This window comes from Tachyglossus aculeatus, chromosome 19 (assembly GCF_015852505.1).
Source record: "Tachyglossus aculeatus isolate mTacAcu1 chromosome 19, mTacAcu1.pri, whole genome shotgun sequence".
NCBI classification, from domain to species: Eukaryota; Metazoa; Chordata; class Mammalia; order Monotremata; family Tachyglossidae; genus Tachyglossus; species Tachyglossus aculeatus.
In genome coordinates, this window is record NC_052084.1 from 26967014 (window position 1) to 26982982 (window position 15969).

The following is a 15969-nucleotide window of genomic DNA, read 5'->3' on the forward strand; positions in this document are numbered from 1 at the left end:
GAATTTATCGCCGCTTGACACACATCAGCATCGCTATGAAATCTGGTGATTCATACTTAAAGGAAGTGCCTGAGACTGAGGCATGAAACATGTGATGCATGTTACAAAACAGTGTTCAGTTAAAATGAGCAAGAGAGCTAGAAAAGAAAATAACATGTTCCTCATCGGCGAAGCCTAAAATCAGACATGGAGAAAACTAACAGAGCTATATTGAGTTGAAATGATTTACTCCCTCCCAAGAATACTCTCCAGATTATTCCTAGCTGGCTGGAATTCAGACGGTGCTTGGGTGCCCAGGGAGCTGATTCCCAACCTTCAGAAAAATTAGCCTCTCCAGGCAGCTTTGGCTACTTCACTAAGGCATTTGCAAAAGTTCTCAGATGAGTTGCTCCGAAAAGCTGTAGTAGATCGGGGGAGGAAATGTTGTGGAGGAAAAACCGACATCAATTCAGTGTCAGACTGAATCCGGGAGGGAAGGGGAGAGAGAGAGACAGTGAGAGTGCAAGAGAGAGCGGGAGGGAGCAAGCGAGAAAAAGTAGTCAAGACTATTGCCAGGGGTAAGAAAGATGGTGGTGGTGGTGTCCACTGTGACGCAGGGAAGGAGAGGATTTGGGAGGGAAGATGAGGAGTTCGGTTTTAGGCATATTGAGCCATGGGCAAGAGGAAATGTGAGACGGCAGACGGTGGGGTCAGGGGAGAGGTCAGGATAAGCAAGATAAACTTGAGGGTCATCCACAAAGATGTGCGGCAGTTAAGGCTATGGGATAGCATATATCCTCCCTTTGGGGAGCATATATAATGGGAAGTGTAGGGCACTCGAATTAGGACTATTATGAAGATAAGAAAGACACAAACTGGCTGAGAAAAATGATGTTCAGCCCTCCGGTACACCCACAATGGCAAAATCTGCACCTCCAGACTATCTTCCTCAGACTGCAGGAGAAACCATTTCTTTCTACTCTTGTCATTTGCCACGTACAGTCTTCTGTCCAATCTGCTCGAATACTGTTGTGAGTTTGTGAAATGTAACCAAATGGCCCCCCCTAAAAAACCTGGCCATAATTAAAAAAGATTTTTGGAGCCATATAGTCCATGGAAATCCCAACTATATACAATAAACCCATTTTTATTCTACATAAAATAAAACAGCAACTGACTTTATTTTAAGGGTTCCAGCATCCCACAGCCAAAAACATATGGTGCCATCTGCCCCAGTAGAAGAGAGATATCTCTTGGAGCCGCTGCACAGTGGAGAAAACTGCAACACAAGAAAGGAGAAAGAAAAAAAGTCTTTGTTAGACTACTCAAATGCTAACAAATATTACAAACCACATTCCCCAACATATTAATACCATCCAGAAAGTAAAACCGTGTAACCGCATTTAGTACACTTTGCATGTGAAGTCTAACATAAAACCAACTGTGTTTCCCAAGGTGTGAACAAATGAGGGGAAAAACCTGCATCTTTCTCCCCCGGGCAAGTTAGGCAAATGAAAAGAAAGAAGGAGAAGGAGAAGGAAGAGGAGGAGGAGGAGAAGGAAAAGAGAAAAGGAAAAAGTAAACAGTCCAGAGGCTAGGGGACACATGCAAACCAAAATGGGTAAGAGAGGGGGGAAGAGCAAAATAAAGAAAACAATAGCAGAGAGGAGGAAGCATAAACCCTGGATCAAGATGATCCCCAATGCAGAACAGAGAGAGAAGGAAGAAATAAGTTCTCAATTTTTATTGAATAAAGGAGGGTGGGCACCTCTTTCCAGGCTGTGCTACAGAACAGCTGCTCAAAATGTACCTGTGGCGGGAAAGGGGGGTAGGGGAGCGGCTAAGCCCCCACAAACACCCATGTCACACCAGATCCCGCAGGCCCCCACCCGAGGCCGATGCCCAGGACCGGCTCTTCGGACCCAGGAGGTCCCGCGGACCTCTACTTACACATGTGGGGAAGGCTCGATGGAAAAACTGGGAGGGAGTCAGCTCTCCCATCACCATTCTAAGACCCCTGCTACAAAGCTCCGTCTGCCTCTGGGACCACCAGGGTCCCGCCCAGGAATGCGGAGGGAGGTTGCGGGGAGTGGGCAGAAGAAGGAAGAGAGGAGAGAGAACCCGAGGAAAGGAAAGGAATGGATAAGAAGAGTCCTCCAGGAAAAGGGGCAGAGGGCTGTGAACCACAGAAAAAGAGGAGCATGAAGTGGACTGGAAGGAGAGTCCTGCAGGAGCATGGCCTAGAGGATAGAGCATGGGACTGAGTGACAGAAGGTCACGGATTCTAATTCCGGCTCTGCCTCTTATCTGCTGTGTGACCTTGGGCAAGTCACTTTACTTCTCAGGGCCTCAGTTCCCTCACCTGCAAAATGGGTATGGAGACTATGAGCGCCACACGGGACAGGGACTGTATCCAACCCGATTTGCTTGTCTCCACCCCAGCACTTAGTATAGTGCCTGGCACATAGTAAGCACTTCACAAACACCACAATTATCATTTTTACTATTATTACAGCAGGGTTAGGGAGAGGAGCCCAGGGGAGGGGAGTGAGGGATTTCCTGGGAGAGTAAGAGGTTGTACACGGGAGCTTGGGGGAGGGAGAAATATCTTTGGAGGGCAGAGGCCTTAGGGGAGAAGGAGGGAGTGAGAGCTAGCTCTGGAGAGGTGAGAAGCATCCCACCCCTCCATGCCTGAAAATAGAGGCAGGGAAAAGACAGAAAAAGGATGAGAGAACCACAAACCAACAAAACAAAATGCCCACATAAAAATGGAGGGGGGAGGGACCCCAGCGGTATTAAATTCTCACTGAGAAATGCCCAGGAGAAGACACGGAAAGGTAGCATAGGAGAGAAGGAGAAGGAAGGAGGGAAGTAGAAGGATCAGAAACATAAGGAGAAAGGGAGAAACGGACAGGTAGGCGACAAAATAAAATTAAAATAAAAGAGGGAGGATACAAAGTTACTGCTTAGAGATTCTTAGCTGACGAGGAGCAGAAGTAACAACTTGGGCGGCGGGGTGGGGGGCGGTGGGGATAGTTTCCGGGAGTTAGGGGAAAATAAAACAAAAACCAGGAGGAAAAAGCCAGATGACAACCAACCTCTCCCATACACAAGAAAATAAATCAGCTCAAGAAAAGTGAAAAAAACTTGGGGAGGGGGAGAGACTCTCTCCAAAAGGAAGGACAGAGCAATGGGGACAGATAAACTGGGAAATACTGTAGCCTTCATTTCCCAATGGGTATTTGTGTCAGCCATTAAAAAGGTAAAGAGAGGAAAATGGCCCGGCAGAGAAATGTCAAGGGCCGAACCCACGGCAGACTTAAAACAGTTACCTGAAGCGACGTTATAGAAGCACTGTGCCCCTGAAGAACAGCTAGAGGTGCACATGTTCGCAGACACCAAACTCGGATCATTTTATCACAACTCCCGGCAGCGATCATGGTGTTCTCATAGTTCACAGCCATGTCGGAGATTTCCGCCGCATGTCCTCTTAAGGTAGCCAGTAACCTACCATCGTCTGTGGCCCAGATTTTCACCAGGCAATCGTCAGAACCCTAAAAACAGGACACCGGGTTAAGGTTCACCCAGATAAATCCTACAGTTAGGGTTAATCAAATATAACTAGCCACCATTTTTAAAGATTAACCTCTGAAGAGTTGCTTCTCTTTGTCAAAAGTCCGTGAAGTAGGGGGTGGGAGGAAAAATGTGATACTTCCAGATAAGGCCACCCAGCCCAATGTAGGAGTCACCTTACCAAATAATACAAGTTTATCTTACTTAAACACCGTGAAAAGAAAGCTGTATTTTGGAGTCTCAGGGAAAGATTTATATTCTACCAGTACCGCCCTCTTCCTCAATATTCTTGCAGCCTATTTTGCCCTGGCTCATAATAATAATAATAATAATAACAATTGTGGTATTTGTGAAGCACTTACAATGTGCCAAGCACTGTTCGAGGCGATGGGGTGGATACAAGCAATAATAATAATAATAATGATGACATTTATTAAGCGCTTACTATGTGCAAAGCACTGTTCTAAGCCCTGGGCAAGTTACCAGGTGATCAGGTTGTCCCACGGGGGGGCTCACAGTCTTAATCCCCATTTTAAAGATGAGGAAACTGAGGCCCAGAGAAGTGAAGTGACTTGCCCAAAGTCACACAGCTGACGACTGGCAGAGCCGGGACTTGAACCCATGACCTCCGACTCCAAAGCCCGGGCTCTTTCCATTGAGCCACGCTGCTTCACTGCAAATCAGCAAATCAGGTTGGACATAGAGTCTGTCCCACATGGGGCTCACAATCAAACCCAATTTTACAGATGAGCTCACTGAGGCCCGGGGAAATGAAGTGACTGGCCCAAGGTCACAGAGCAGATTAGCTTGTATCTAGCCCAGTGCTTAATACAGTGTCCGGCACATAAGTGTTTAACAAATACCATTTTAAAAAAAGCAAACACCCTTTCAACACTAGCCTCCTTTAGGTAATAGGCAAGGGCCTCAGAGAAAATATGGGACAGTGTAAAGAGGGTCGGGGAAGAGCGGGAAAAGAGTTCCTTGACTATCAGATGGAGACACCAGGGAGTGTTGATATGGAACCGCTCTGACTCACTATGACCCCACATTACTGCAGCTGTATTACTTCTCTAAAAGAGGCTGCACAGTGTAGAGAAGTAGCACGCTGCAGTGGACAGAGCCCAGGCCTGGGATTCAGAAGGTCATGGGTTCTAATCCCGGCTCTGCCGCTTGCCCGCTGTGTCACTTCGCTTCTCTGGGCCTCAGTGACCTCAGCTGGAAAATGGGGACTGAGACAGAGAGCCCCACGTGGAACAGGGACTGCGTCCTGCCCGATATGCTTGGATCCACCCCCGTGCTCCTTAATGATGGTGACGGTATTTGTTAATGATGATGGCATTTGTTAAGCACCTACTAGGTGTCAAGCACCGTTCTAAGTGCTGGGGTAGACACAAGCTATTCAGGTTGGACACAATCCCTGTGCCACCTGGGGCTCACAGTCTTAACCCCCCATTTTACAGATGAGGGAACTGAGGCCCAGGGAAGTGAAGTGACTTGCCCAGGGTCACACAGCAGACAAGTGGCGGAGCCAGAATTAGAACCCACGTCCTTCTGACTCCCAGCCTGGGCTCTATCCACTAGGCCCCGCTGCTTCTCGGCATTTTGATGCATTTAAGCATTTTGACACTGGTCCCACCCTCGGCCCCAAGGCATTTATGTCCACACCTTCGTACTTTGCCACTTCCCCTTTCGGTAATTTGTTTGAATGCCTCTCTCCTCCACTAGACTCTAAGCTCCTTGTGGGCAGAGATCATGCCCACCGACTCGGTCGTACTGTCCTCTCCCAAGCACCGAGTACAGTGCTCTGCACACGGTAAGAACACAAGTACCATCGACTGCTCATGAAATATTGTTACTTCTACTAAAAGCAAAATCTGCAGGTCTGAAATGAAAGTTGCTACAAAATCTCGGACAGGATGCCATGCATATCAGTCTGCGGTCTGAGACCAGGATCACAGTGCCTGACACATAGTCAGCACTTAAACAACATTTAAAAAGAAAAAAAGCTCACATACTATACTCTCTGCCCTTAAATACAGTGTGGATGACACTGCCGAGGTACGAACAGTAGCCCTTTCAAAGAGATTTTGTGTTCTATCATGGTTCAGCTCAGTGTCCTTGCCCAACTCTGAACTGCTTTTCCCAATCTCCGCTTTCTTCAGCGTTACCTGTGATAAAAAAATAACTCCGGCTTCACGATCACCTGAGGTACGTTACAATTAAACATACTGCGGGAGTACTCCGCTCTCTGAATAAATGAATTCAGAGGTACTTACGGTAAAGATTCTCCTGCCGGTGCGATCAAAAGTTACGCAGTAGACAGAAGATAAATGCCCAAGGATCCTCTTGTGCATTTTCATATGCTGATAGACGGCCGTTGGGACAAGTCGCTCCAGGCGGTATTTTCCATTCAGTCTCCTTGAAAACAGGGTATCCGCTACAAAGAGAGGAAGAGGTGGGGAGGGGGCTCCGTCAGTTCTTGGATTTACAACTAGAGTCTGACTGTGCTTATTGGAGGCAAAATGCCGATTCAGAATGAATCCATTTTTAACCAGATCGTGATCCATAAATGGTTCCTTTGTCGGATCATCCGGCTCTCAAGATAGTTAAAAGAGTCATCTGATTTTCAGAATCTGGCAAACGCCGGTTCGAAGATACTACAATATTGGCAGAATTCTCATCGCAATCTTTCCAGTGAGATTAAAGGTAAAAATACTTCCCTACATGGGAAACCCATCCAAAGACCAACATATCCCCTCGCTACGTGATCTATCAACCACTTGATCGAATGAAAACTCTTGTCTAGCCCCATTTGGGTGATTCACTTCAGGCAACTAGCTCTGAAGCCTTCATTTCTTTGTGGGTACAAATAAAGGGCTAGTAGGGCAATAATAACCGTAATAGTGGTATTTGTTAAGCACTTGTTACTTGTGTGCCAGGCCCTGTTCTAAGCGTTGGGAGAGAGACAAGCCAATTGGGTTGGACACAGTCCCTGTCCTACATAAGAGCTTGCAGTCTTCAACCCCATTTTACAGAAGAGGGAACAGACACAGAGAAGGCAAGAGACTTGCCCAAGATGATACAGCAGACACGTGTCAGAGCTGAGATTTGAACCCAGGTCCTATTCACTACGCCACAATGCTTCTCGTGAAACCCATGGGGCATGTATGAAGTGGAGAAATCAGGCTGAGAGGGGCAGAAGAAAATGACAGTGCTCTGCAAATAGTAAGCACTCAATAAATACCATTGATGGATTGACCCAGGTTCCTGGAAGGATAATCTCAAATGAATCAGCGCAAACTATGAAATACTGAGAAACAATGGCAAGTGAAAGATACAGCTAGCACGCAACAAATGAAACTGGGGTGACTCTTAATGGAGACTTCGAGAAGATGACCCTGAGACGTAGAATTAAAAACTCTGCCAACCACGGCCGACAGCAAATGTAACCGCCCGGGACAAAAAATAATCCTTGTATTTGCGCAGTGTAGAACTGCCGATGAGGCAGACTTTTCAACCATGCCCACACACAAATATAAACTCACTGTCAATACCATTATCTCCAATCATGAAGGACAGAAGGTGTGTATATAAATACACACTATTTTTTAAGAACCGTGCTTGGCACATAGTAAACGCTTAATACCAACATTATTATTATTTCTGGAGCATGGTCATTTATTTATTTATATTTCCAGACTGCAACTGACTTTCTCTTGGTCTGGAGACAAGACAGATACTTAATTGGCCTATGAGGCTCACTTTCAACACGCAGTCCAAACACTCCGGATTGGACAGATTCCGTTACAATCAAATCTCCGAGTTGGCAGCCAACTTGCTGCCGCCTCAGGAATGGTGCTGCCTTGGTGAAGGCTCTGCCCCAGACTGATCCACTGATCTCCCGCACGCTTCTAGATCTTAATCAGAAGAACAGAGCCAGTAGAGCACGGGCCTCAGAGTCAGAAAGATCTGGGTTCTAATCCTTGGGTCAACTGGGTGACCCTCGGCAAGCCACTTCATTCCTCTGGGCCTCGAGTACCTCATCTTGTAAAATGAGGATTAAACCTGGGAGCCCCGTGTGGGACAGGGATTGTGTCCAACTTGTCTTGTATCTATCCCAGTGCTCAGCACAATGCCTGGCACAATGCCTGGCTTAACAAAGGCCATTAAAAAAAATACTGAGGTGCTAAAAGAAATCTGAGAAATACTTAAAACACCTCTCTAACGGGGTTCTAGTGAATGTAATTAAAAAGTTAGGATCATTACCTATGTCATCCTTCCCCCCCCAACAAAGACACATTTAATTACAGAAAGACGGAAAATAGCAGCGAAAGGGAAAACCGACACTAAGGTTCCAAACCACCAACCCCTAGTATAAACTTCTCTGAGAAAGCACTTGAGAGCTACCGATTCAACCAAGTACAGCAAACAGACCTTAAGAGGTTTTCTCCCCAGCCCGGGACAAAAAGCCGTCGGGGTGATCAGGCAAACCATAAGCAAAAACAGAGGAGGCAAATTCATTCATTCATTCAATCGTATTTATTGAGTGCTTACTGTGTGCAGAGCACTGTACTCAGCGATTCATGGCTAGCCTTACCTGCTTCTCAATATCCCATGTGGGAAAGACCTGGGCAGGCAGCTTAAGATTTGTATCTCTAGAAAGGCGTATTTTTTTCCACCCCCAGTATCTGGTTCTTGTTTAGGAACAATAAATTTGCTCCATCTTCTGTGACACTTGGTCCTATCCTCTAAGCTCTTCTCTCCGAGAGGCCTGAGTGTTTGTTGGCAAACACAGCGGCCCAACTGACTTGTTGCTGCCACGGCTCAAAGCAGTCTGTCGATTCACAATCACTCCATCGCCAGTATTTATAGAAACCCCACCAAGAACCAAGCCCGTGGAGGGGAATCTAGGGAGGACTGAAAGGAGTCACCCGAGCTACCATCGAAGAAGCCAGAGAGTTGAGAAGGAAACAAGCTGAGGGAGTGCCTTAAAGCTAATGGTTAGGAGTTTCTCTGTGATACTGAGGGGAAGGAGGAACCGCTGGAAGTTTTTAAAGAGTTTGGGACCTGTGCAAAGATATTTCCGAAAGATAATCGCAGAGCAGAGGGAAGTACAGACCGGAGAGACGGGTGAGACTGGAGGCTGGGAGAGCAGTGAAAGCGTAAAAGCAGTCAAGCAAAAAAAAAAAATAGGCATGCCTTCTGGAACAAAAAGGTGGTCACTGGGATGGACACTCAATAAATACAACTGACTGATCGACTGACTGAACAGCAGCGTGATCGGCCTTGGCTTCTCCCTCACCAGAAACACCACCACCGCCTCCAGGGTCCCAAGGAAGGACCCGGGAATCCTCCAGGGCCCCCACGGGTACCCGGCCTGGCTGAGAGGCTCGGTGTCCTGGAGCTGGGGAGTGCTGGTGGAGGAAATCCGGACCACAGGCCCACCCCTCTCTCTCTCAAACATTTCCTCCACTGCTTGAGCACAGACTTGGAAGTCAACTGTCTCTACAAAACACCATCCTCTCCTGCTTTCACTGTGTCCTCTCCCCTCCCTGCCAACAATACTTTTCCCTCCTTACAGACTACCACGCACGTTGCCCATTCCGGCTATTTCAAACCTAACTCCTTCCTCAAGCGCCCTGTCTTCTGGCACCCCCATCTCTTGCCCCGATGACCCTGCTACACCCTTCTTTGATAAAGCTAAAATCTCCCCTGCCCCTCTCTGGTCCTACCCTCCTTCTGCCCTCTCTTTGAAACTCCCAAACTCCCATCCTTCCCAGCAGGAATCACAAGAGAAGATCTCCCACCTCCTTTTAAGATCTATTCCCTCCACTGGATCCTCCAGCCCAACGCCCTTGCGTCTTATTAAAGTCCACGCCCCAACCTTCTTCCCTCCCTGACCGTGTTTTTTTTTATGGTATTTGTTAAACGCTTACTATGTGCCAAGCAGTGTTCTAAGTGCTGGGATAGATAAGAGGTAATCCGGTTAGAAACAGTCCCTGTCCCACATAGAGCTCACAATCAATCCCCATTCTCATCTTTGTGAATAAGGATTTCCTTTTCATTACTAAACTCATGGCTAAATGCAAATTTATGGTGGGTGAGGTTATCAAAACAGTTTGTCAGAACTACCCTTCTTAGTACCTAGAGAGCTCTAACTCTCTGACCATTTTACAGGTGAGGTAACTAAGGCACAGAGAAGTGAACTGCCCAAGGTGACAGCAGACAAGTAGCGGAGCAGGGACTAGAACCCAGGTCCTTTGGACACCCAGGACCACGCTCTATTCACTAGGCCACGCTGCTTCCACTCACCCTCCAACGACTCCTTCCATATATGTTTGTCTCCCCAACGTAAAAAAAAACCCTCTCTTGACCCCATGTTATCGCTCTAGTTACTGCTCCATTTCCCTCCTAATATTCCTTTCCAAACTCCTCAAGTTCTGTCTTCAATTACTCCCCTCCAATTCTCTCCTTGAGACCTTGTTATCTGGCTTCCAGCCCCTCTACTCCACAGAGAGTGACCTAAGGTCATTAATGACCTCTTTCTGGCCAAATCCAACTGCCGACCACTGGGACCGCTCCCTTCTCCTTGAGAGATTTTCTACCTTCGTCTTCACGGACACTGTCCTCTCCTGGTTCTCCTCCTAGATCCCCCATTCCCTCCTCCATCTCTTCTGCAGGCTCCTCCGCCTGATAGCCTCTAATTGTGGGGGTGCTCAAGGCTCAGTTCTGGGTCCCCTTCTATTCTCACTCCCTTGGAGAACGCATTCGCTCCCGTGGCCTCAACTGTCATCTTTACGCGGACGCTTCCCCCATCTACCTCTTCGGATCTGATCCCTCTCCTCCTTTCCAATCTCCCACTTCATTCCACTTTCAGGACATCTCAAGCCGCCACCTCACACTTCACGTGTCCAAAACCGAACTCCTCCTCTTCCCACCCAAACCTTTTCCTCCGCTAAACTTTCCCATTACTGTAGACACTACCACTGCTTTCTGTCTCACGAGCCCATAACCTTTGCATTATCCCTGACTCCTCCAACGCGCATACTGAGTCCGTCACCGGGCTGGGCCAGGACCAGGCCGGGTCAGGCTGGGTCTGGGGCAGGGGATGGGCTGAGCGACCCCTTTCCAGACACAACAGGGTGATTGGGAGCACGTATGAAGGTGTCCATTTGGGCCTTTGTCATGCGTTGAGTCGGCTGGTTCTACTGTCTCAACATCTCTAGAACCCTCCCTTTCCTCTCCCCCACCTCCCAACTACCGGGCTGATCCAAGTGCTTCTCCTATAATAATAATAATAATAATAATAATAATAATAATAATAATAACAATAATAATAATAATGGCATTTATTAAGCGCTTACTATGTGCAAAGCACTGTTCTAAGCACTGGGGAGGTTACAAGGTGATCAGGTTGTCCCAAGGGGGCCTCACAGTCTTAATCCCCATTTTCAGATGAGGTAACAGGCACAGAGAAATTGATAGCATTTAGCATTTATTAAGCGTGTACTATGTGCAAAGCCCTGTTCTAAGCGCTGGGGAGGTTACAAGGTGATCAGGTTGTCCCAAGGGGGGCTCACAGTCTTAAGAGAGACTGAAGTGAAGTGACTTGCCCAAAGTCACGTAGCTGACAAGTGGCAGAGCCGGGATTGGAACCCATGACCTCTGACTCCAAAGCCCGGGCTCTTTTTCCGCTGGGCCACCCTGCTTCTCCCACCCTAACTACTCCACCAGCCTCGTTCATTCATTCAGTCGTATTTACTGAGCGCTTACTGTGTGTAGAGCACCTCCTCTCTGACCACTCTGCCTCTTGTTTCTCCCCTCTCTGGTCCAAACTCCACTCTGCTCCCCGGAGCGTTTTCCTAAAGAAGTGCTCCATCTGCATCTCCCCTCTTCTGAAAAACCCTCCAGTGGTCGCCCAGCCCACTCCACATCAAACAGAAACTGCTTAACCACCACCTTAAAATACTCAGTCGGCTCTCCTCCTCCTCCTGCCCATCCTCGCTGTTCTCCTACTGCAACCCAACCCGGGCACTTCTTTGCTCCAACGCTAACCTTCTCGATATATCGATTTTTTACATCCATCTTGCACCTTGATCTTAGAGAGGCAAAGTGGCCAAGTAGACAGAGCACGGGCCTGGGAATCAGAAGGACCGGGGTTCTGATCCTGACTCTGCCCCTTGTCTGCCGTGTGACCGTGGGCACGTCACTTCTCCGTGCCTCGGTTCCCTCATCTGTAAAATGGGGGTTAAGACTGTGAGCCCTATGTGGGACAGGGCCCGCATCCAACCCGTTATCTTGTATCTACCCCAGCGCTTAGTACAGTACTTAATAATAATAATAATAGTTGTGATATTCGTTAAGCGCTTATTACGTGCCAGGCACTGTGCTAAGTGCTGGGAAGGATGCAAGCAAATTGGGTTATAGTCGCTGTCCTGCATGGGGCTCACAGTCTTAATCCCGATTTTACAGATGAGGGAACTGAGGCACAAAGACGTGACTTGCCCAAAGCAGACAAGGGGCAGAGCCAGGATTAGAACCCATGACCTTCTGATTCCCAGGTCCTTGCCCAATCCACCATGCCATACTTGGTCCACAGTAAGGGCTTAACAAATACCACAATCGTTATTATTACTGCCTTTCTCGCCACCAATCCCTTGCCCAGCTTCTCTTTCTGATTTGGCACTCCCTCCCTCTTCATATCAATCAATTGCATTTATTGAGCGCTTACTGAGTGTAGAGCACTGTACTAAGTACTTGGGAAGTACAAGTTGGCAACATATAGAGACAGTCCCTACCCAACAGTGGGCTCACAGTCTAAAAGACGGTCTAAAAGATCCAACTGACCACCTCTCTCCCCATCTTCAAAATCCCACTACAATCATCATCATCATCATCAATCGTATTTATTGAGCGCTTACTATGTGCAGAGCACTGGACTAAGCGCTTGGGAAGTACAAATTGGCAACATATAGAGACAGTCCCTACCCAACAGTGGACTCACAGTCTAAAAGGGGGAGACAGAGAACAAAACCAAACATACTAACAAAATAAAATAAATAGAATAGATATGTACAAATAAAATAAATAAATAAATAAATAAATAGAGTAAAAATCACATATCACACCCTCCCTCCTGGGGCTAGATTTGGGTCTGTTCCCCTTAAGCCCTGTGAAACTCCCCCCGTCCCAAGCCCCACAGCCTTTGTGCATATCCATCTATAATTTATTTTCACGTCTGTCTAGCCCGCTAGCCCATATGCTCCTTGTGGGCAGGAATCACCTAAACCGACTCTTTTGTATCGTGCTCTCCCAAATGCTTGTACAATGCTCTGCCCCCAGTAAGCGCTCAATAAATACCACTGATTGACGGACTGCCCCTCAAATAACTGCTAGTGAATTCTGCTCCCTTTTCTGAAATCTTCTGTTGCTCTTCTCAGTTATTGATGTCCTTGTCTTGTGTTATTTTGCTGTTGTTATTAATTACATCTTTCTTTATCTATTGGCTGCAAACCCAGCCCTTTTAGATTATGGATGCAGGGGCTGTTTCTGATTTATTCTCTATCGTATTTTTCCCCGGGGCTAAGTTCACTATACTACACATGGTAAAAGCTCAATAAATACCACTGAGTGAATCAAAATGACTCTTCTGGTATCCATAAAAGACACAAATAGCTAAACACACATCACAGCTGTTGTAATACATTCCTGCTGGCATACCCAAAAACACTAAGGTAGCTTTGGGGTTACTTAAGATTAACCATGGTTTTGAGGCTTTATGTGGGAGTAACAAAAAATCATCCCAGCCCCACAACGTCCCCACCTCAAGAAAACAAACCCACAAAAGCTGACTATGGTTGCTAATTGCCAAAAGAAATTCCAAACATTTTTCCTAGTGTGAAGAGAAGCCTCTCCCCCCCAAAAAAAAATATTTGTCCAAAATACATGTTGCTTCTATTAGTGCCACCCACTCCTCCCCCACCTCTAATCTGGTTTTCTCATTTTTCCAGGACACAACATACCTTCCTAAAACAATCTGTACAAGTATTCTCTGGACTGTAAGCTAGTTAAGGGCAGGGAATGTGCCTGCCAACGCTGCTGCATTGTACTCTCCCAAGCGCTTAGTACATTGCTCTGCACATAGTAAGAGCTCCATAAACAGCACTGATCGATACAAGGATTTCAGTCACAAAATATCAACAAAATTTGTCAACAGCGTCAGGCATAAAAACTTCCCGGTCCGTTTCGGTCACAGGGAGACCTGCCCACAGAGTTGCCGGAGTTACTTTCCCACCGAAACCAGAAAAACCTAATTAAGAAAACCCAAAGAAGAAACGGGTAGGATATTCCTATTAAATGTCCCTATTAGGTTGCCCGCACATCTGTTCAAATAGAACCCGGTGAAATGTCAGAGGGTCAAGGTGAGTGCACTAGAGAGGGAGAGCTTTCCTGAAGGTCGCGTTCTTCGAAAACGCAACCCCGCACTGTAACGAGAACTAACTTTATTCTCAGTCAATAAAATGATTAGAATGCAATCCGGGCAAGTAGAGTATGGCCCGGAATTTGAAAGTGATTCTGGTTTTTTGGAGCCTGGAATGAGAGGTTATGTTTTTGACAGCTTTTTCTGCCTTGCCATGAATAGCCTTGCCTCTTCTCGGCCCCGTCTCCTCCCCACCCCTCCCCGTTTCAGGGTCCCACGGCTTTCAGTTTTTCCTGGGCCCTTTTCCTGTAACTTGAACTCACTGCTCTTCCCTCCTATCCTTCCCTCCCCTCCTTATCCCTTTCCACTTCAAATCTACTCCTTTAGATTCCATTTTCCCCTTCAGGGCTTTAAGGTACGACAATCCTTTACCTTACCCACCAGCCCCATAGCTCCAAAATTGCGGGGGCTGAGGCTGGGGAAGGAGGACAGGTGGTATTAGCAGCCAAGGGAAAAAAGACTTCAGACCTTTCACTTTTCAGCACTCCCTCCTTCAGCACTTTGATAGTCAACCCACCCCCTGCCCCACAGCCCTAATGTACATTCCTTCATTCAATCGTATTTACTGAGCGCTTACTGTGTGTAAAGTACTGTACTAAGCACTTGAGAGAGGACAACAGAACAGCCAACAAGACATATCCTTATAAGACATATCCTAATACTCTGCCGCTTTCCCTATCCGTCATTTTGATGTTTTCTCTCCCCCCTGCCAGGCATCTACTCCGGCGCTTAGTATAGTGCCTGGCACATAAGAAGCACTTAAATACTGTGGGGGAAAAAAACATCTAAAACATTTCATTCTAGATTAACACAACACTGAAAGCACTTCTTGCCCCCAACAACCTTCCTTCCCAGATATACAGTGAAAACACAAATTATGGAAGAATTGACTGTGTTCTACGCTACAGTAGGTCTAAAAAGACAGGAGCTGGAGAGAATAATGAATTTTTATGTTTCCAACTCATGAATCAATGTGATGTATTGAGCACCTACTGTGTGTAAAACACTGTACTAAGCACTTGGAAGGATCTGAGAGTTAGAAGACTGATCCCTGCCCTCAGGAATTTACCATCTAGCAAGGTGTCACACCAAACAACCTAGCGTTTGAAAAGGAAGGAAAGAAAAACAGATGATGTGTGAGTGCAGAAGTGTAAAAAAAAGCCCAGGTACTAAGGTGGTAGTTGGGGAGACAGTACTGGGGAGAAGTTCAAGGCCTCCCAGGGAAGGATATGACTTCAGAAAGACTTTGAAATACCACTGATTGATTCGAACGTGGAGAGAGCAGTGATTTGGTGGGTTTGAAAGGGCAGGGAGTTCCAGAAAGGAGAAAAGATGGGAGCGAAAGGGTGGAGGCAGGAGATGCGAGAATAAGGCACATTCAGTAGTTGGGTTAGCTTGACGGATACGATGAATGTGAGTCGGGTTGTCCTGGGAGAAGAAAGCGGATAAGTAGGAGGAAGAGAATGAAGGGGTGCCTTCAAGTCAACAGCCAGGAGCTTCCGCTTAAATCAGAGTTGAATGAGCAACTATTTTAGGTTCTTGGAGAGCGGGGAGGTGTGTGACATGATCTTGTGGAAAACTGATGTGGGGAATGAAGTAGAGAATGGAGGGGGTGAGATTAAAGGCAGAGAGACCAGTGAGACGGATACAGTAGTCAAGCTGGGAAAGAACGGGGACTCTGGTGGTGGCCGTTTGGAGGAGGTGAAGGAGTGCACTCGGGAAATGTTAGAGAGGAGAAAATTGACAGGATTTAGTGACAGACTGAATATGACAATGGAAAGTGAGCAAGAACTTAAGGCTCATATTTTAGCTGTAGGTTTCAGAGTCAGGAAGGCTGGCGGTAATTGTCAGTTGCGATGAGAAAGTTACATAGGCAACAGGCCTGGATTCTTACATCAGATTCAATATATATATAGATATATATTTATATTGGCCTC

General features: G+C 46.9%; 1 protein-coding gene across 1 annotated transcript in view; it reads right to left on the bottom strand.

Moving 5' to 3' along the window:
• LOC119940578 (pleckstrin homology domain interacting protein) overlaps positions 1-15969 on the bottom strand; it is a 105502-nt gene that overhangs the window by 72036 nt on the left and 17497 nt on the right. The window contains 3 exon segments of the mRNA XM_038760744.1: positions 1158-1258; positions 3312-3533; positions 5829-5989. Of these exon segments, the coding sequence (XP_038616672.1) occupies positions 1158-1258; positions 3312-3533; positions 5829-5989 (484 nt within the window).